Raw genomic sequence first — 19,131 nt, 5'->3', positions numbered from 1 at the left:
ATTGGACACATAATAACGTTTTGTTTCGTCGGAGGATCAGTGCATTTTCGATCAATAAGAGTGAACTTAATTGACACCTAGCTCCCCTCAAACGTGGATGACTCACTTTAAAAACCGGAAATCTGATTTCTTTATTAAAATAATGTCACTAAAAGTAAAACTGCTAAACCTTCTCGAAAGCAACATCATGATATGTCTAACTGTTGTGCTGGGAATACAGAAGCAATAATTTATTTTTTTTAAATGTACAACAAAAAGTAAAGTATTAGCTAATTTCTGTTTAAGAGAATTTAGCAAATATAAATAATATAAAATTTGTAATTCTTACTGACCTTAAATTGGAAAAGCTTGTCTAATTTAATATTATTGATTCAACTATACTTGTTGAACAATAGATAAATTAGAGAAACTTTCTCATCAACACTGCTGCAGGTTTCAAACATTCTTGTTTATTTTACTATAATACAGTGAAAATACTGAGTATTTGACCATAAAATGCACTAAAATTAGAGAATAATTCTCTCAAAACTAAGATTGACATTTTTGAGAGTTTAAACTAATTTTATCGCACAATCATAACTAGCAGTATGTAAAAACCTGCTCTTAATGAGTTTACAAAACATCAATTGAGGCTTAAACAGAAAGTGATATAAAAAGATGAAATTAAATAAGCACACAGGTTGGTTACACAGAATCACAAGAAACAGTCGTTTTTTTTATTCACATATATTTTACATAGTTCAAGTACAAAGTTAAAATTCCTTTTTAATTAGTTTATATTCATACAAGAGTAAAATCATAAGAGTGTCTTTCTACAACTACAACTTAAATACAGTCATAGTAAAGACCAATTTGATTTTACTCCTAACAATATATTTTTCTGATAAAATTTTAGCACCTTTTGAAACACCAACAGGTCTTCCTTTTCCTAAAAGCTCCTCATCTTTCATTTAGTCCATGAGATGAGTGTCTGCATGCGCCGCAGCGTTGTATTTGTAGGTGTTGCATGTGTCTGAGCGAACGTCGCTCTGTTGAACAAAGTGTTTCTAATGTGTTTGTTTGCAAAGTGTATGTGTTGAAAACAGCGCATCACTCAGCCTAAAAGCTGTCGATAGGCGAACAGAAACATCATCACCGCGTCACCCGTCGTTTAGAAAGAGCGACTGGGTTCCTAATCACTTTTACCGTCCTGTGCTCTCAGACAGAAATGTGTTGAAACTTTTTTTGGGGGGGGGTTTAGCGAACCAGAATGTGCTTTTTGGTTTCTGTTGCATCTCATTATGTGGAAAACTTATTTATTTGTCAAAAAGGATGTTAAAGAAAGATTTAACTACTATTTTACTTCTTAAGATTTTAGATATTCCTTTTAATCATCAGCATGTGGTTTCAATTATCCTTAACAAATGAAGCTACAAGAAGTTATCACATGGTCAACAGCAAAAACTAATAATAAAAAAAGAAAGAAAAGCCTTATTTTTAAAGTTACATTTCTCTACATTGAGAACACAAGGCAGAATTTATATACAATTAACTCTTTTTTTTGCAAACAAAATTGTTAAAGTTAAATAATAGAAATTCTTGATAACTAGAGGACTTGGCAATGACTGAAAAACACAGTAATCACTCTAAATTTGATGTTAAGTGATAGTATTTTTTTTTTACTTTAAATTTGATGAATGGATAGCAACCTAAAATTTAATCTGTCCTTTCATTTAATACAATTATGACATATTAGAAAAAATATGAAAATAATCATGATAGCTCTTAAGGTTAGATGAATAAATTGTTGACATATTTGTGCTTCCTGAGTCTAAAATAAAGTGTTATCTTTCAGATTACTCCCAGTCTGCTTCTGATTGACGACTCCTTCCCTGTGAGCTGCAGTAAAGTACTGCAAGGTACTTTAAAAATACATAAAAACAGTTCAATGTTTGTTCAATGTGTCATTTTCTAATTGGCCTATTTTGAAGTGTTTACTTAATTCAACTGCAAACAGAAAGTATTTATGTTTGTTGGGATTAAAATTTTAGTATACTCTTAAATTGTTCTAAAAAATTAGGTGATGCCATAAACACTTCTTATTCCAACTTAAATAAGAGTTGGAATTAACTCTTAATTCAGTTAATTGCAACTTAAATAAGATTTATTTATTTTTGTTTTAGGGTGCATTCACGCCAGTCCTATTTAGTCTGCTTTAATTGAACTAGAGTTCGTTTGCCTAGAACGTCCGGTTCGTTTGGGGAGATGTGAATGTGAAACCGGACCAAAATAAACAAACTTTTGTCTGCCTAAAACCGGTCTCGGTTTGGTTGAAGTGAACTCTGGTGCGGTTTGAAAGCCAAGTGGACTGGAGACAGTTCCAAAAGCAGGAAGTGAACTACAGCGCAGGGAATTCTGGGTAAATACAACTGAAACAAACGTTTGTCTAGCACTAGCTGAGTAAAAGCGTCGTGGTCTTATACGCTACTCCAATTTAGGTTGCATTTTACGAAAAAGGAAGCTGCTCTCAGTGTCTTCTTCAGAGGTATTTTGTGCTGTTTCCTTCAGTTGTTCTTGGTGTAGCGCCACTACAGGCGAGGAGGGGAACAGATTTTTTTAACTAGTGAAAGCGAACCGAATCAACTAAAAATGTAACAAATGTTGCAATTTTGGTCCCCAATCAAACAGTCTATTGGACTTTCAGGTGAGGAAACACCCGTAGACTTTTCATGAGACAGGAAAGCACTTGTTTCACATGGTTGACTTCTGATTTTATTTCTTTTGCTTGTTTCAACTCATTTCTGGTCTGAGACTTTTGCACAGCTCATCTTTCCCACTATTTGTCCTGGCATTCTCGAGTACAATAGCACAAGTCACTATACTAACTGTAAATATGCTTTCTCTAGCCTCTCTCTCCCCTAAATCTGTAGGCCGAGACTGAACTGAACTGAGCACCAACCTGGAACAGTACACACACACAATAACAGATTATTATTGTAATTATTATTATCATATTATTATTATAATTATACTCCCTAATCTAACATGGAATCAGAGATTACACTGACTGACATGCAGCACCTGGGGGCGGGGGACGGCGATGGGAGGGGAAGGGGTTGGGAGCACCGAGCGATGCGGAGAATCACCCTGCAGCGCCTGGGAAGCCTGACCGTAAAACAGGCGACCAGCAAAGAGCACAGTATGCATGTGTTTGTTTTTTGTTTACAAGAAGCAGAAAAGCCGGCCACTGTGTGTCCGGCAGATGATTGTGTGTTGTTTTTGACCTGCAGAAAGTGAGCGCACTGTAAAAAAGAGCTTAAAGAGTTTAAAAAGCACCTGAAGGTTGGTTGTATAAACGGAGAGTAAACGCGATGGAAAAGACGCCGAGCCTGCTGGTTGACTTGAGAGGCTGTGCATGTAGTTTGTGTACGTGTGCGTCCGCGAAAAGACTGCATGAGTTCAGTTGTTAGCTGGTATCTGAACAAGGTTCAGCGGACTGGAAGGCTTCCTGGAAAAGAGGGTCGACTGCCGACCGCAAGCACCAGACTGAAAGGTTTTCTCCGAAGACACCCCTGTGTAAATAATCCACCCATCAATTCACGGATCTGTTAATCTCAGTTAAAACAGAAAGAAACTGGGATTATTCCATTGTGTTTCGAATATAAGGAAGAATAAACACCCAACAGAGGTGTTTTATTTACACAGGGTTATCCGTTTCAGTCACAGGAAGTAGAAAACCAGCATAGTGTCTAGAGTAAAAGTCGGGCTCTGATTTCCGTGGATGCTGCTGTGTCGTAACTAAAGCACAAAGTGGATCTCTGTGAGCACAACTCCTGGATAACTCGATGACCAGACAGAAAGAAAAATGAGCAATGACTGGAGTTGAGGCACGAGAGAAGCTGCACCATAACAGGAGGGTAATCTAAACGCTGCTGCAGTAACAATACTGAATCCTAAAGTCCTTTACTGTTTCAGTTTAAAATCTCTTGGAGGCAGAGCTGTTCTGAAAGGAGAAATTGATGACTTTAAACCTCATTTAATGGCGCTGGTTGGAGAATTACACAAACATACTTGCTAACAGAACTGTTGACTGCAAAACTATGGGACAGTTAGCAATGCACCAATGATTATTTTAGTAACAATAATCTATCCATTATTCTGGTGATTACGACAAAGTACAGGGCCAGGCTAATAAAAATAAAATAAAAAATAAAATGACCAGAATAAAGTTGCAGCAAAATAAGAACAAAGTCAGAATATTACAAGAATAAAGTGATAAGATTACCAGAATAATGTCGCAAAATTACCAGAGTAAAGTCTTAAAATTTTAAAAGGAGTAATATCACCAGAAGAAAATCAAAGTAATACATAAATAAAGTCATAAAATTACCAGAATAACGTTGTATAAGTATCTCCTTACTTTTAAAACAAAAAATGTCTTGTAATTTTGCAAGACGCTTAAAAGACCAAATCTTTTTCATATTACAACTTTATTCTCATGAGTTTATGACTTTATTCTCAATATTTTATTTTATTTATTTATTCTTCACCCTGGCCCTGACTCCATCGCAGGCAGTTCCGCAGTATCTACTTATTTTATTAGTAATACAAAAACATGAAAAAGATCAAGTTTAGTTTTTTGAGAGTGTGCATGAACGAACAGTTTATCTTCTACCTAATGTTTTGAATTTTAGGAAGATGTTAATTTGCTTTATGGTCCTCTAACAGAAGACCATAAAACAAATTTTTCTGGTATAAATTAACCCAAGGAGATGTTTTTGTAGAATCAGAGAAGCTCTGCCTCAAAGAAATTTTATTCCCACTTTTTTCATACACAAAGTCACTATGTATGGTCCCAATGTTTACAGTTTACACCTTTTTTTGTTTTTTTTCTGCTAAATGAACATGTTTAGTTTAACTCAGGGAAATAAAAACAATTCAGTGACTAAAACAACAACAACAACTAAAAAACAGAGACTGTTGAGCCTCCAAGAGCACCAAAAACTGTAGAAGTGTTGAGTTTAAGTGGCACCGTTTGGACTCCATCACCACCAGACTAGCACCACGAGGATTAACTGTTGTGTGTGTTTTTTTAATGTATTTGTGTTCATTCCACTGTTACTAAGCGTTAATACAGTTAAATATTACAGCAGAAGGAGTCATTGGTGTGTTTATGCATTAAGAGATATTAAAAACTGAAAGCTGGGGCATCTTTGTTACTTTTGTGCCCCCTGGAGGTTAACCCCAGCTATTGCGGCACAGTAAAGCCAGAAGACATCAGTTTCAAGGTTGGACAGGAAGTATATGTATATGAGTTACAGTACAGAAACCCTGCAGCTGTGTGTTTGTGTGTATAAATCAGCAGGGTAGCACCAGGGAACTAAGGTCAGCCAGTGGTCTACACAGGATCTGGGGGAGCAGTCCTTTGACATTACTTGTGAGGATTTATGTGTGTTTGTCCAGTCTGTCATTCTGCATCAGCCAACCTTCATGTACTAACTGTATTCTGTTTGTAGTTACCAGCATGTGTGTCTCTTTGTGTGTGTAAGAGAGAGAGAGAGTCGGTTTGTAATTAATTGCAGGCGAAGTACTCCTTGAGCGGGGCGAAGAGGTGCCGGATGACGGGGACGCTCCAGGAACGACCCAGCAGCCTTTGCCTCGCCAGACGACTCATGTTGGACACGTCGGTGTAGTGGACGGGAAAACCGAACACCCTGAAACAATCAGGCCGTTTGAAAAGTTTAACACATGTGACAAACTGAAACAAAACTCTTAACTACTTGTTTTCAGAGTTGGGTAGTCCCTAGTTACATTTATTCGAGTAACTTTTTTTTAGATTATTATTATTACTTTTAAGAGTATTTTAACTACGTTTTACTTTTACTTGAGTAATTTTATTACGAAGTGTTGCTACTCTTACTTGAGTAAAACGTCTGGATTTTCTGCCCTCTGAATGAAACACAGACATGTTTTACACAAAGATCCACCAGACACAGACACACACCTGCAGTTTTTGTTCAAGTCTCATAAGTTCAGTAAAAGATTTGGAAAAATTTTCCTTTTGTCTGATTTTGTTATTTTGTAACTATAGTATTTATATGAATAATTTTCATTTTGATCTTTAAAATACCAATATTTCCACATAACATCTGTCTGATAATGTAATTTTTAATATCAAATGATTGTTTTGATCATTTGATCAAATGCTACTAATTTGCATTATTACCAAATACTTTTTTACTCTTACCTGAGTAATTACTTCGATGGCTATATTTTACTCTTACTTGAGTACAATTCTTGGGTTAAATTCAGTTTTGTTTTATCTTCATTGCAACTAACACTGGGCGATATGGTTAAAAAATAAAATCTCAGATTTTATCACAACATACTATTTATTAGTTAAGGCATCAACTTTTTTTTGTTTTCTTTATTTTATTTATTTATTTTTCTTTAAATAAAGAATGTGTAAAATAAGACATAAAAAACAGGATCATATAAGTTTATACTTCTTCCTACCTCTTATTCAAACAAATATGTATCTAAATACATATATTGGTGTTTGAATTGTGAATGTGAAAATGTTTATAATAAATAAATAAACCACGCATAGCTCCATCACAGTGGTTCTTGATAACCTTGAAAGATTCAGACAAAGTTACAACTTTTATATAGAGTTCAAATTAATATAAATGCAATTTGAAAGAATACTGTTAGCTGTTTTTATGTGCTAATATATAGAATTGAAGAGATAAGTTTCTCCTTGTTGTAAAAACTTGATGTTTTTTTTATCTAAAAATGGAATTAAAATGAAAGTTTTTTATACAATTTTTCAATACACCAGTAAAAATTGTCAAAGTACAAAGTGGCAACTCAGTTTATTTTTAGCTTTAGGGAAAGAAATTAAAATTCTTCCAACAAACAAAACTTCGTAGTTTCTGAGGTGTATGTTGTTACATCATAGGTGAAAATATGATTTAGACATTGAATTATAAAGTACCAGACTTTTATTTCATGTTTTAATTGTATTATTGCAGGTGATCAATTCAATCAAAAACTAATAAAAATCAGTTTAGTAATAATATAAGAGAAGCAGGACTGAATACATACAGTCATTTACTGTTGCGGAAATGTGAAACTATGAGATCTGAACAACATGGAAGAATATAAATAGTAAACTGTTACATGTCGTCTCTTTGCACTTTGCACATGAAGTCACATCAATTTAATAGTTTAAACAAATTAATAATAAATAATATTTAAAATGAATAGCTTGGGATTAAGTGGCTTTTCCTGCACTTCCACCTTTTATTAGACCAACCTGCTGCCTTCCCCTGTCTGTCCTGATTCTGTCTCTTTCTTCTTCTCTTCTTTCTCTCCATCCTCACCGCTGAACGACATGAACTTTGTGTTAAGTGGGTTTAAAAATGCAGCAGGCAAACCACAGAAATAAAAAAACATGACATTTTAATGTTAAATTTGATCTCCTTTTTGTGAAGCGATTACTGACTGCATCTGATCAGACACATCACAAGTGCTACAATTTATCTGTTTTATAATTCAAAATCTAGTTAAACAACAAAATATCTATTATTTATTTTATTTTTTATATAAATACAGCTTAAACCTACTGTCTTTAAATGACTTTAAAAAGCTATTTTCATCCCTACAAGATATTCCTCCTCTTTTCATTTTCCGCTTTCTGTTCTGCCTCTTGTTGTGAAAACTGGCGTGGAAACGTGAGATCCATCCAGGTCGTTGCAGAAAACACATCATGAAATCCTGGGAGCCATAAGTAACCCTGTATTTTGATTTACTGATGATTATAAAATATAACGAGTGATAATGTGTATGCTTTAACGATTAATCATGTGATTAATGTAAAATAATTATAAATTAGGAATTGACGTTGACTTAATGGGGATTATATAATAAATAAGCATGTATCTGAGTTAATAACTGATTCAATGATGAATTAAAATAAGAAATGATTGTGTACAAGGATTTGTGAAGAACATACAGCACATACAGAGCTGTGACTAGAACCACTATGAAATTGTGAGAGATGTACTAGTATGTAACTCATGCTAACATAATTAGAGCGAGATTTCGGAACCAGAGTAGAGTCAAGAGTTTTTCTTTTTTTTTTGGTAAAGTGCATTGAGTCGACATTTGTAATAAATATGTGCTTTGTAAATTAACTTAATGGAGTTCGAACTGAATAAAATAAATTTCTGGACACGCCATACCTTGTGAGGTTTGTAAACACCAACATACCTTTCCATTTCTGTGCACCAGAGGATGTCCTCCTTGTTGTCCATGAAGACGGGGAAATGCTCGTCTTTCCCCTGCTTCACTGAGTTGGAGCGTGTCGTTATGGTACGCAACTTCTCAAACTGGAATTTGCATCCAGAAACAAACAGACACATGAATCCTTTTTTAATCACATAAATAAGATATAGAATATCTTAAAAGATTGTATAGACTGTCTCTTTACGCTGCACTGCAGTCTATACAAGTTGCAAAAATTGCAAAGGATGAGTAAAAAGCATAGAAATATAAACATGCGAGCACAAACCTTAGCTGTGCGGCCGTGCTCCAGGCACTCTTGAAGGTCCAGTTTGTCGTTTGCCATCGGCGTCAGAGGTCTACTTTATATAAAAAGACGGAGAAAGAAAAGTGTAATTTAAATTAAGAGACTACTAAATGAATGACCAATAAATAAAAGTAATAAGAGTTGAGCTGCATCACCTGGACATGCCGGGCAGGTTTCCCCAGAAATAGCGAGCACGGTGGGCAGCAGAGACTTCCTTGGCGTCGATCATCACCGGGTTACACTGAGAGGAAACAGGAAGTAATGTCAGGAAACGCGGCGGACAGCAGGACTAACTGATCACTTTTTAACTTTATTTAGTAAAAATGTTTTTGTCTGACGAGGTTAAAATCAGTCTGATCAGAACGACAGGAAATGGACAAAAAAACAAGATTTAAACACTAAAAAGTAAATTCAGTCATAGAAAGGATGGAAGGAATGAAGGAAAAAGAAAGAAAGAAGAAAGGAAGGATGAAGGAAGAAATAAAAGCAGGAAGGAAGGAAAAAATGAAAGAAATCAGGAAGAAAGGAAAGAAGGAATAAAGGAAACCGACATGAAGGAAAGAAGGAAGAAAAACCTTATGAAAGGAAGGAAACCTGGAAGAAATGAACTAAAGAAGGAAAAAAAGGAAAGAAAAAAAAGAGCAAATAAAGAATAAAGGGCACCTAGACGAGGATGCTATACCTCTAAAAAGCGTGAGATGTCGCGTTTGTCGCTGACTCCCATGGCGACCACGTTCTCAAAGAGCCAGAAGAACGGCCGCTCGTCACCCGGTTTGGGCCGCGCCTCGTGGAGCAGACGGTAAAACTCGAAAAACAGCCGCCCAGTGCCCTCTGCAGCAGAGGATTAAGGGATTAAATCAATGTTTAATTTCTCAAGTCAAACTAAAATGCGGCTCAGCCTACCAAAAAGGCCTTTCCTCGCAGGATTGACTATGGAGAGGTCGTTACAAGGACTTCCTCCGATTACGAGGTCAAACGGTCCCCACTCTTCGATCTGACAGAGGAAAACAGAGCGATGATTACTTCTGCCTTAACATGGATTCATCAAACAACCGACAACTGCAACAACTACTGTATTTATTGATTAATCTATCATGGCAATTAATCAATTAATCTGTAAAAAAAAGAAAAAAAAGGTCACATTCTGCAGATTTTTCATTTAAGTCTTTTTCTACAATATTAGAAATACATTAAAAATGCAAATAATCACCTCACTTCTCAGACTTTACATCAATAAATTGCATAGCAAAACCAAGTGAAGCTAAAACTATGCACTGAGTTTTTGGTAGAACATATTAACAAAGTTTTATTTTTAATTAATCTTAAAATGTATATCTTTTGTGTATTTTTAGCTTAATTTCTGCTCTGAATTGCCTTTTGTTGAACCTATGTACTCCAGTTAATGATGATCTATTTATAAATTAGTTGATAATTACTTCAATAATTGATATATCAAGATGAAACTGATTACAAGTGCAACAAATGATCATTTTAGTTGCTATCGATTCATCGTCTAAAAATATAGCATATTTGGCAGATTTTCACTGAAGCCTTTTTTAGACAATTTTAAGAATACAGTGAAAAAACGTAAATAAATAAATTAAATTTCCCTTCGGGATAAATAAAGTATTTTTGAATTGAACAGAATTAAAGTATTCAATTCGATTTTTAAATTAAAAAAATTTAATTTTATTGCCAGAAATGCGATCACATGGCATTCCTTTACTGAACTCAGATCATTTGCAGCAAAACAAATACTTCTAACAACAACACAGTGTAGGACTAGATTGTTGACTATTTCTTCGATCAACCGATTAATAATTGGATAGAAAAAGGTAATTAATAGAAGATTTTTCACAGAATTTGAAAAAGGTGAAGCTAAAACTATGCCACTCTATATTTTGTGGCTTAATTATTATTTCTCTGTTTATGTTGCTTGTTCAGCAAATGTCCTTTTTAAGTCTGTATAATTCAGTTAATGATTAATCGGTTTCTTCATGATCATTTCAATAATCAATTCATCATGATTAATCTGATTAATCGCTTCAGCCCTAAATCAAAGGTGAAAATCCTTCACTTACATGCTTGCGGGTTACATTGCGTACATCCCCAACGTACATGATGCGTCCCTGGTGCCGAACCATTCCGACAGTGATGGAGTCTTCACACACTTCCGATGCGACGTACTTGTCCACCTGGATGCCTAAATCTTTCAGCACCAGCAGGCCTGGGCAGAACACAGAAGAGCAGAAAAACAGATGCAATGCTTTGACACAACTACAGAAAATTATCAGCATCAGTCCAAAACTACTGTATTTTTCAGACAGTTTGTTTGGTCGTGCAACTGGTTCTCCGGATCGACTTGTATGTTCTTTGTACCTTTCATGATGCTTTTTCTGACAAGTGTTTTCACACCTGGCAGTCGGATACACTGGTTTGACTGGGAATCAAAATTGCTACATTTTTTACATTATCAACTGCTGATGTTCTCTTTCACACTGCATTGGGTCAAACCGATCAAATGAATTAAAATTTCCCTCCTCGCCTGTGGTGGCGCTGCAGCAAGAACCACAGGAAGAAACAACACAAAAACATGTGTCTTCCTCACAACTTCCTTCTTCACAAGATGTAAACAAAAATGGAATAACGTCAGATTTTACCAGCTGTAGTATTTCTCTTTGGTTGTTGGTAAAAGAGCACAACCATTTCTCTTGCTACCATTAGACTTTTCATCTGTTTTTTTTTTTTTTATTCAAATTTTTATTATGGAACAACACGGAGGATGTGTATCTCCTCCATTTCCAAAAGGTGGTACAGACATATACTAGCATCCATTCAGTTTAACATATTGGTCCGTACAACATACCCCTTCCTGTGGTTATCCTACCACCGGTATTTAGTGTTCCATTTTTTTTTTTTTTTCCTTCTTCCGCCCCATACCCTCTCAGAGGAACGGGGAGAAAAAAGAATTAACAAACTGGTACCACGTCATAAAAACTTTCCTGAACTGTAAAACAGTATACATCGAATAGAGTAGCTAAAAAACAGTGGGTGTCACCTCATTGTCATCGTTTTCAGATCTGGAGTCCATGAAAGTTTGCCATGGGGTCCAGGATCTTTCAAATCTGTCTCGCTCCAGTTTCAGTGCAAATGTCAGTTCCTCCATCTTGCGAATGTCTTGGATGATGTTTATCCAGTCTTGTAGTGTGGGTGTTTTATCAGTCATCCATTTTCGAGTGATTGCTTTCTTGCTGGCAGTAAGCATTATATTGAACATGTATGTTTTATAGAATCCCTTTACACAGTTTGGTCGTCTGCCCAAGAACATCGTCTCAAAGCTCAGAACAAGATTGACCCCAATAACAAACTCTACACTTTGCTTAATTGTCTCCCAGTAGGAAAATAGTTTAGGACAGCTCCAAAAAATATGAAAGTGGCCGGCTTGATTCGACCCACATAACCTCCAGCATGTTCTGTCTGCATTTCTGCCCCTCTGAGCTGGTGTTTTGAAGAAGCGTGTAGCAGTCTTCCAAGCAAATTCCTTGTAGGCTAGTGATGATGTACATTTCCAACAGTTATTCAAAATGTCCGACCAGTCCTCAATGTGAATTTGACTGTTCCTTTCCTTGTCCCATCTCTCCTTTATATATAGTGTATTCCCCCCTGCCAAGTTTTGTAGTTCATTATACATTTTAGACGTTAATTTATTAACGGGGGTTGATTGATACGATTTTAGAAAGATGTTCAATATGTCGACAAATGTTCCGTCTAGCTTATCTTTGTTTGTTTTTTCTAGATAATGACGGATTTGTAGATAACGGAAAAAGTCTCTGTTATCAAGGCCATATTTTTGCTTGATATCTTGAAAGGTCCTCAGACAACCTTTTTGATATAAATCATTGTATTTTACCAAGCCCTTATCGATCCACTTTTTAAAAGTAATATCTGTTTTATTTGGGGTAAAATCTTGATCATATGCTATCCACCTGATTGGTAAACATGACTCTTTATTTTCTCTTACTAATTTTGACCAGGTCTTGATTGCTGTTTCTGAACATGGATTGAGTTGTTTAAGGTCTTTTATTAAGTCTATATTTCCAATTGCTGCTTGCAAGGGGACACCAATGCTTTTGCATTCAATCTCCTTCCATTTTGCTGTGTATGAGGGGTCACACATTTCCACCAATGGGATTATTTGTGCTGCTTTGTAGTAGTTATTCATATTTGGGAGTGAGAGACCTCCTTTACTTTTATTTAACTGTAAAGTTTTAAATCTAGTCCTTGGCTGTTTCCCTTGCCAAATAAATCTTGAAATCAGTTTGTCAATTTCTTGGAACATAGATTTGGCTGGTTCTGCTGGTAGTGACTGAAAAAAGTAAAGTAGCTTTGGCAGCATCATCATTTTGATAGCCTCTATTCTCTGCATGAGACCCAGATAGGGTAACAGGCTCCACCTGGATATGTCGTTTTTTATTTTAGTCATTAATGGGTCATAATTTACTGAGACAATATTCCTTGGGTCTTTAGGAATGGTCACTCCTAGGTATACTATTGAGTCCATGTCCCAATTTATTTTGAAGTTTTCCTTATCAATATTATTGGGTGAATATTTGAATGTCAAAACCTGAGTTTTGTGGGAATTCAGTTTATAACCTGAAAATTTCCCATACTCTATCAAGGTTTTATGTAATTCTGGGAGGGATTCCCGAGGTTTTGCTAAGTAGATTAAGATATCGTCTGCGAAAAGCGCTAATTTTTGTTCAATATGATTTATCTTAATGCCATGTATTTTGGTGCTCTGTCTAATCCATTGTGCTAAAGGTTCAATAAATATGGCAAATAATAATGGGGATATAGAGCATCCTTGTCTGCACCCTTGCTCGATTTTTATTTCTTCTGATAATCCCCCGTTGATCCGGATCCTACCTGTAGGTTTGTTGTACAATTCCTGAATTATCTTTATAAATTTATTGGAAAAGTTGAATTGGGACAAGACTCTGAATAAAAATGCCCAGTCTACAGTGTCGAATGCTTTTTGGGCGTCTAGACCCAGTATTATTGCTTGTTCGTCAGTCCTCTTAATATGATTAATCACGTTTAGGGTTCTTCTAATATTATCTCTGGTACGTCTCTTCTTTATGAATCCAGTCTGGTCTAAATTTATTATATCTGGAAGAACATGTTCTAGTCTTTTAGCTAATATGGCTGTAAAGATTTTATAGTCTTGATTAAGTAGACTAATTGGACGGTAATTCGAACAGTTTAGTTTGTCTTTACCTTCCTTTGGGATAACTGTAATCATTGTTTCCCTCCAGGAGGGAGGAATTTGCCCCCCATTTAAAACCCAATTAAATGTTCTCAAAAGAACAGGAGACAGCTCTTTTAAATAGATCTTATACCATTCAGCGCTGAATCCGTCTGGTCCTGGTGATTTGTTCAATTTTAAGTTATTTATTGCTTTTTCAATTTCTTGAAGCGTTATATTTTTGGTCAGGCTTTCATTTTGCTCATTTGTTACAGTGGGCAGTAACAATTTGTTCAGTAGTGTGTTAGCTTCATCCATTCCTTCTTGTTCTCTTAGGGCATACAATTTTTGGTAGTATTTTTCAAAGCATTTTCTTATTTCTGTACCGTCATATAAAACTTTATTAGTCATTGGTTCTCTAATTTTATATATAGTTCTTTCCTCTTGTTGTTTTCTTAGTCTGTATGCTAAAAATTTTGATGACTTGGGGCCAGACTCATAGTAACTTTGCCTTAGGAATAAAAGTTTCTTCTGTATGTTGGTCTGCAATTCATGATCAATTTCATCTCTGATTTGTTTTATTTTTTGTGTAATTTGTAGATCTACTTTGTTTTTATTTTTCCCCTCTAGTTTGGTCAAGACATGTTTTAAATTGTTTAATTTCTCTTGTCTAGTTTTTTTTATAAGAGATGATTTTGCAATTATTTTTCCTCTCAGGACAGCTTTACATGCATCCCATAATATTGCAGGAGAGACTTCTCCATTGTCGTTGTCCTGCATATATGTCTGAATTTCTTGCCTTAACTCCTCTTTAATTCTGCCCTTGAGTATGCTAGAATTAAGTCTCCATAAGAACGGGGTTTTTGTTTTGTTCACATTTACTTCTATATGAAGTGGGCAATGATCAGAGAGGTCCATCAGCCCAATATGACATTTTTCTACTCGTCCTACGTCCTTATTATACATGAAGAAGTAATCAATTCTTGAATATGTATGGTGAGCAGCAGAGTAGAATGTATAGTCCCTCTTTCTGGGATTGAATTCACGCCAAACGTCACTTATCCCCAGCTCTTTGATCATCTTCCTGATCTTCCTGTCTAAGCTGCTGTTAATTCTGGGTTGTTTAGAGGTATCTTCAGAGGGGTTTAGTCTTATGTTAAAATCACCACCGCAGACTACTAAGCCTTGTGATTTAGTTATCATCATGTCGAAAATATGTTTATAAAATAACCACTCCGAACCTGGCGGAGCATATACATTGATAAAAGTAATTTCTTGTCCCTCGAGTCTGCCCACTACTATGTTGTATCTGCCTTCCTTGTCTTTATATTCATGGATCATCTCAAATGTGATCCTCTGAGATATTAAGGTTGCCACTCCCCTTCTACGACCTGTTTTGTGTGATGAACTAAAAACCTGATTGAAGCCCATTCTTTTAAGTTTATTATGCTCTACCTCTGAGAGATGGGTTTCCTGGAGGAATAACACCTCTGCTTTTTCCTTTTTCATCTTTCCCAATATTTTCGCCCTTTTTATAGGATTAAGAACTCCTTTTACATTGTAGGTTACAATTCGCAGTGGAGATAATGAGGTCATTGGATTATATATCGATGGAAATTCCAAGCAAGTGAAATAGGTGACAACCCTAGACTACTCAAACAAAGAACTGAGAACAAACAGAACATTTTAGCATTGTAAATTAAGTTCACACGTGTCCATTTAAAGACTTCCTTTCTTCTGGTCTTGTTAATGACCTTAGTGATGTTATAGTTTGTGAGCGATTTTGAGGGAAAACCAGCGCAACTCCGTAGTTGCGAAGGGCCCCCTGGTGGCGTTACCTGTTTATGGCGTCCCATTTTCTAGGTGGTGTGGTCCCCGACTCCAAATAACGTCAAAGGAGATGAAGCATTATTAATCAAAACAAAACAGACCGGGATATGCTTGATCCATCCGCTCCTATGGTTGTGCTTGTCCTCTTCTAAACCCATCCAGTTTCTTCTTATATTCCTCCCGCGCTCCATTTCGTGGATGATCCTTGTCATTCTTTCCCGTCTTGGTCCACATCGTGCTCTTGATTTTGTCGACCCACGTGGCAGATGGCTGAATGACAGTGATTTGGTAACCTCGATTCACCATATCTTTTGTAGCTTCTGCCGCAGAGTTGTAGACACATGTGTTGTTCTCGTAGAAAACTCTCAACCTGGCCGGGAACGGGGTTTGGAATTTAATCTTCTTTTCTCTGAGGACCCGCTTCACTTCGAGGTACTCACGTCGCCGTTTTAACACGTCTGGAGCATAGTCGTGATCCACTATGACTTTTTTCCCTCCCAGCATGAAGCCTTTCTTTTGCCAGGCTCGTTTTAATATTTCGTCTTTGACCTTGGATGTGGCAAACCTAACTATTATTGAACGTGGGGGGGCTTCAGGTGGAGCTCTGGGACCCAGAGATCGGTGGGCTCTCTCAATATTCAAGTCGAGCGATGTCGGGATATCCAGTTTCTCTCTGAGTAGATTCTCTATGAAAGCTGATAAAGATGGTGAGCTTTCCTCAGAGCCCTCCGCAATGCCGTGGAGCCTCAAGTTTTCCCGTCTCGATCTCCCCTCGAGCTCCACCAGCTTAGCCTCGAGTTCGTCCTGCACTTTACTTAGCTTCAATGCTACCTCTTCGAGCTGCTGAACCCTGTTCTCCGCCTCCGAGATGCGCGTTTCTGCCTCGTCCAGTCTTTTGTTTACGTTTTTTATTTCCTCTTTAACCTCTCGGAAGCCCTCACTATTCTCTCGACGTGATTCTCTTAGTTCTTCGAGAATAGTTTGTAGGTTAGCTGTCTCGTTAGCTAAATCGTTAGCCGCTAGTGAAGCATCCAGGCCCGAGTGGTTAGCCATGTCGTCTTCGTTCGATTCTTCCTCTCTTAACATTAGATGTCGAGACTGCAAAGTGCTCTTTGATTTAAACTTGGGCATTTCGGCCCACTTTTAAGTTACTTTATATCCCGCACTTGCGTCAAACCTGTGATTTTCAATAATATGTCGGGGAGCCACCTGATTATGCTGTCGCCATCTTGCTTGCTCACCCGGAAGTCTTTTCATCTGTTTTGGTTGTATTTACCCAGAATGCTTGCATTGTAGTCCCCTTCCTGCTTTTGGAGCGGTCCTGGTCCGCTTGGCATTCACATATGCATTCAAACTGCACCAGAGTTCACTTTAAGCGAACAGAGACCAAGGTTTTTAGGAGGACCAAAGTTCGCTTATTTGGTCAATTATGCGTTCACAACTCCCCAACTAGAACTAGATTTTTGTTAAAGTGGACTAAACATGGCTGGTGTGAACGCACCTTTTTACTTTGGAGCGACTTATAGTCTAGAAACTACATGTTAGGGTTTTTGCAGCTTTATATATGCAAACCTGTGGCAATGCCATCAAACAAGGAGAGGACTCTGATTGGTTTCCTCTTCTCTGCTGCAACTGGAGGGTACAATTTGGCAGGTTCCTGTAAGACAGGTAGCAGGAGGAAGAGAGAATTAGACAGTCATATAAAAGTGTGGAAACAAATTAATTTTATTTTTAGTTTAACTATGTTCAACCCTTTAAAAATGCTCTGTTTGGTGTTAAATATAAAACACTTAGACTTTATACGCTTTGAGAGATGAATACTGAATTCTTTAGGGCTGAAACAATTAACAGATTCATTTAAATAATTGTCAACTAATTAAGTAATCAATTAATTGTTTACATAGAGTGTTACAAAAGGAAATTAAGCCAAAAACTCTACAAAATATATTGTTGTGAAAACTGGCATGAATTGGTGAGATCTTTCCTGGTTAGCGGACACAAAAAGCAGATCATGAGAACCTGAGAGACATAAGTAATCTTGTATTTTGATTTACTGATGATTATAAAATGAGTAATCATGTGTTTGATTTAATGCTATGTGGATCATGGTATGACTAAAATGATGAATTTAAAGTTAATAAATGAAGCTTAGATGATTATTTAAAAAAGATAATGTCTGAAGAATTAAATTAAAGATGATTGTGTTTAATGATTTATGATGAGCATACAGCATTTATAGAATATACACCCTCACTACAGTGAAGTAACGGCAATATTCTGCGTCAATGGCCGAGAAGACCTGCCGTGTATTGTGGCTTCCAGGTCCAGAACCCTGGAATGGGATCACAAGATCGTGTGGACCTCTGTGATAGGCCAAGACGACGACGACGCCTTCAGAACAATCTATCTCAATGATGGGCGAAGGCTTCCCATTATTGTCCCCATAGTCCAGAAGTTATGGGAAAATCAAGCTACTCGCCATTGCCTTCCTACTCTGCATCTCTTGGATGGCAAGATTGTGGCTGTGGGCGAATACGTTGTTTATTGACGTGGGGTGTCAGACCAGCACTGCAACACACGGTCAATGCACCCAAACTGAGGCCCTCAGGTCATCTAACCGAGCCTGCCAGTCCGCTGACACACCTCTGTCATACGTATATTTAGCATTTAAGATAAAAACAGCTAGGTCTGTAAATGTTTTAGCCAAAACTCTTCAAATGGTACAGTTTTTCACCTGGTTCAAATTCTCTAAATGGATGCTGCATTTTAGTCAATAAAATGTTTATTTTCTTATTTAAAAACTTATTGAATTATTTGTTCCTTTGCCTTCTTAATGTATTTTTAATATAGTATAAAGTAAGCTTAAGTGGTTAAATAAAGAATCTTCAGAATGTAGCATTTTTTCCCCGATTAATTGTCAATTGATAGAATAGTTAACATAATTGATTATTAAATCAATCTAAAATCATTTTAAAATAATGATTAGTTGCAGTCTGTTTGACTACCAATCAATGAATGTGTCGCAGCTCCACCATCTACTGCAACTGGCATAATCTCAGATTATATCTAGAGATTTTCACAGAAACCATTAATAACTGATGTGCTTTAAGTTAACGCAGAACAAGACTTACAAACTCCTGCTCATGATTGTTGGCGAAGAAGTGCTGTAGCCTGATGGGCCAGTCGTCCCGTCGCCGTAGTAACCCGTACATACTCTTGGGTCCGCACATGTAGCAGTTCCAAGGGTCCTCTTTGATTGCTGCTGCCGCTGAGCCGGTGCCGACCAGAAGATCTACACATTCCACACAGAAACACCTATACACACACACACACACACACACACACACACACACACACACACACACACACACACACACACACACACACACACACACACACACACACACACACACACACACACACACACACACACAAAACTCATCATGAGGATAATGTCTTCACAGATTAATCGTGATAAACTGAT

General features: G+C 36.8%; 1 protein-coding gene across 8 annotated transcripts in view; it reads right to left on the bottom strand.

Annotated features, from left to right (window-relative positions):
* Positions 1-4,723: 4,723 nt before the first annotated feature.
* The window catches only part of LOC102216844 (DNA (cytosine-5)-methyltransferase 3A-like), a 61,948-nt gene continuing 47,540 nt past the window's right edge, over positions 4,724-19,131 (bottom strand). For 5 of the 8 annotated variants that reach the window (XM_023347990.1, XM_023347997.1, XM_023347991.1 and 2 more), the window contains 10 exons: positions 18,779-18,962; positions 17,220-17,304; positions 10,654-10,799; positions 9,476-9,566; positions 9,255-9,403; positions 8,728-8,813; positions 8,555-8,627; positions 8,254-8,372; positions 7,298-7,366; positions 4,724-5,693 (listed from right to left, as the gene is read on the bottom strand). In XM_023347990.1, coding sequence (XP_023203758.1) covers positions 5,552-5,693; positions 7,298-7,366; positions 8,254-8,372; positions 8,555-8,627; positions 8,728-8,813; positions 9,255-9,403; positions 9,476-9,566; positions 10,654-10,799; positions 17,220-17,304; positions 18,779-18,962 — 1,144 coding nt within the window. In that variant the 3' untranslated portion in view covers positions 4,724-5,551. The remainder of the gene's footprint in view (positions 5,694-7,297; positions 7,367-8,253; positions 8,373-8,554; positions 8,628-8,727; positions 8,814-9,254; positions 9,404-9,475; positions 9,567-10,653; positions 10,800-17,219; positions 17,305-18,778; positions 18,963-19,131) is intronic. The other 3 variants (XM_023347992.1, XM_023347993.1, XM_023347994.1) reach the window with 3 other exon arrangements.

This window comes from Xiphophorus maculatus, chromosome 15 (genome assembly GCF_002775205.1).
Source record: "Xiphophorus maculatus strain JP 163 A chromosome 15, X_maculatus-5.0-male, whole genome shotgun sequence".
Lineage (NCBI taxonomy): Eukaryota > Metazoa > Chordata > Actinopteri > Cyprinodontiformes > Poeciliidae > Xiphophorus > Xiphophorus maculatus.
Note: the sequence above shows the minus strand (reverse complement) of the source record. Positions and strands in the feature narration are given on the sequence as shown.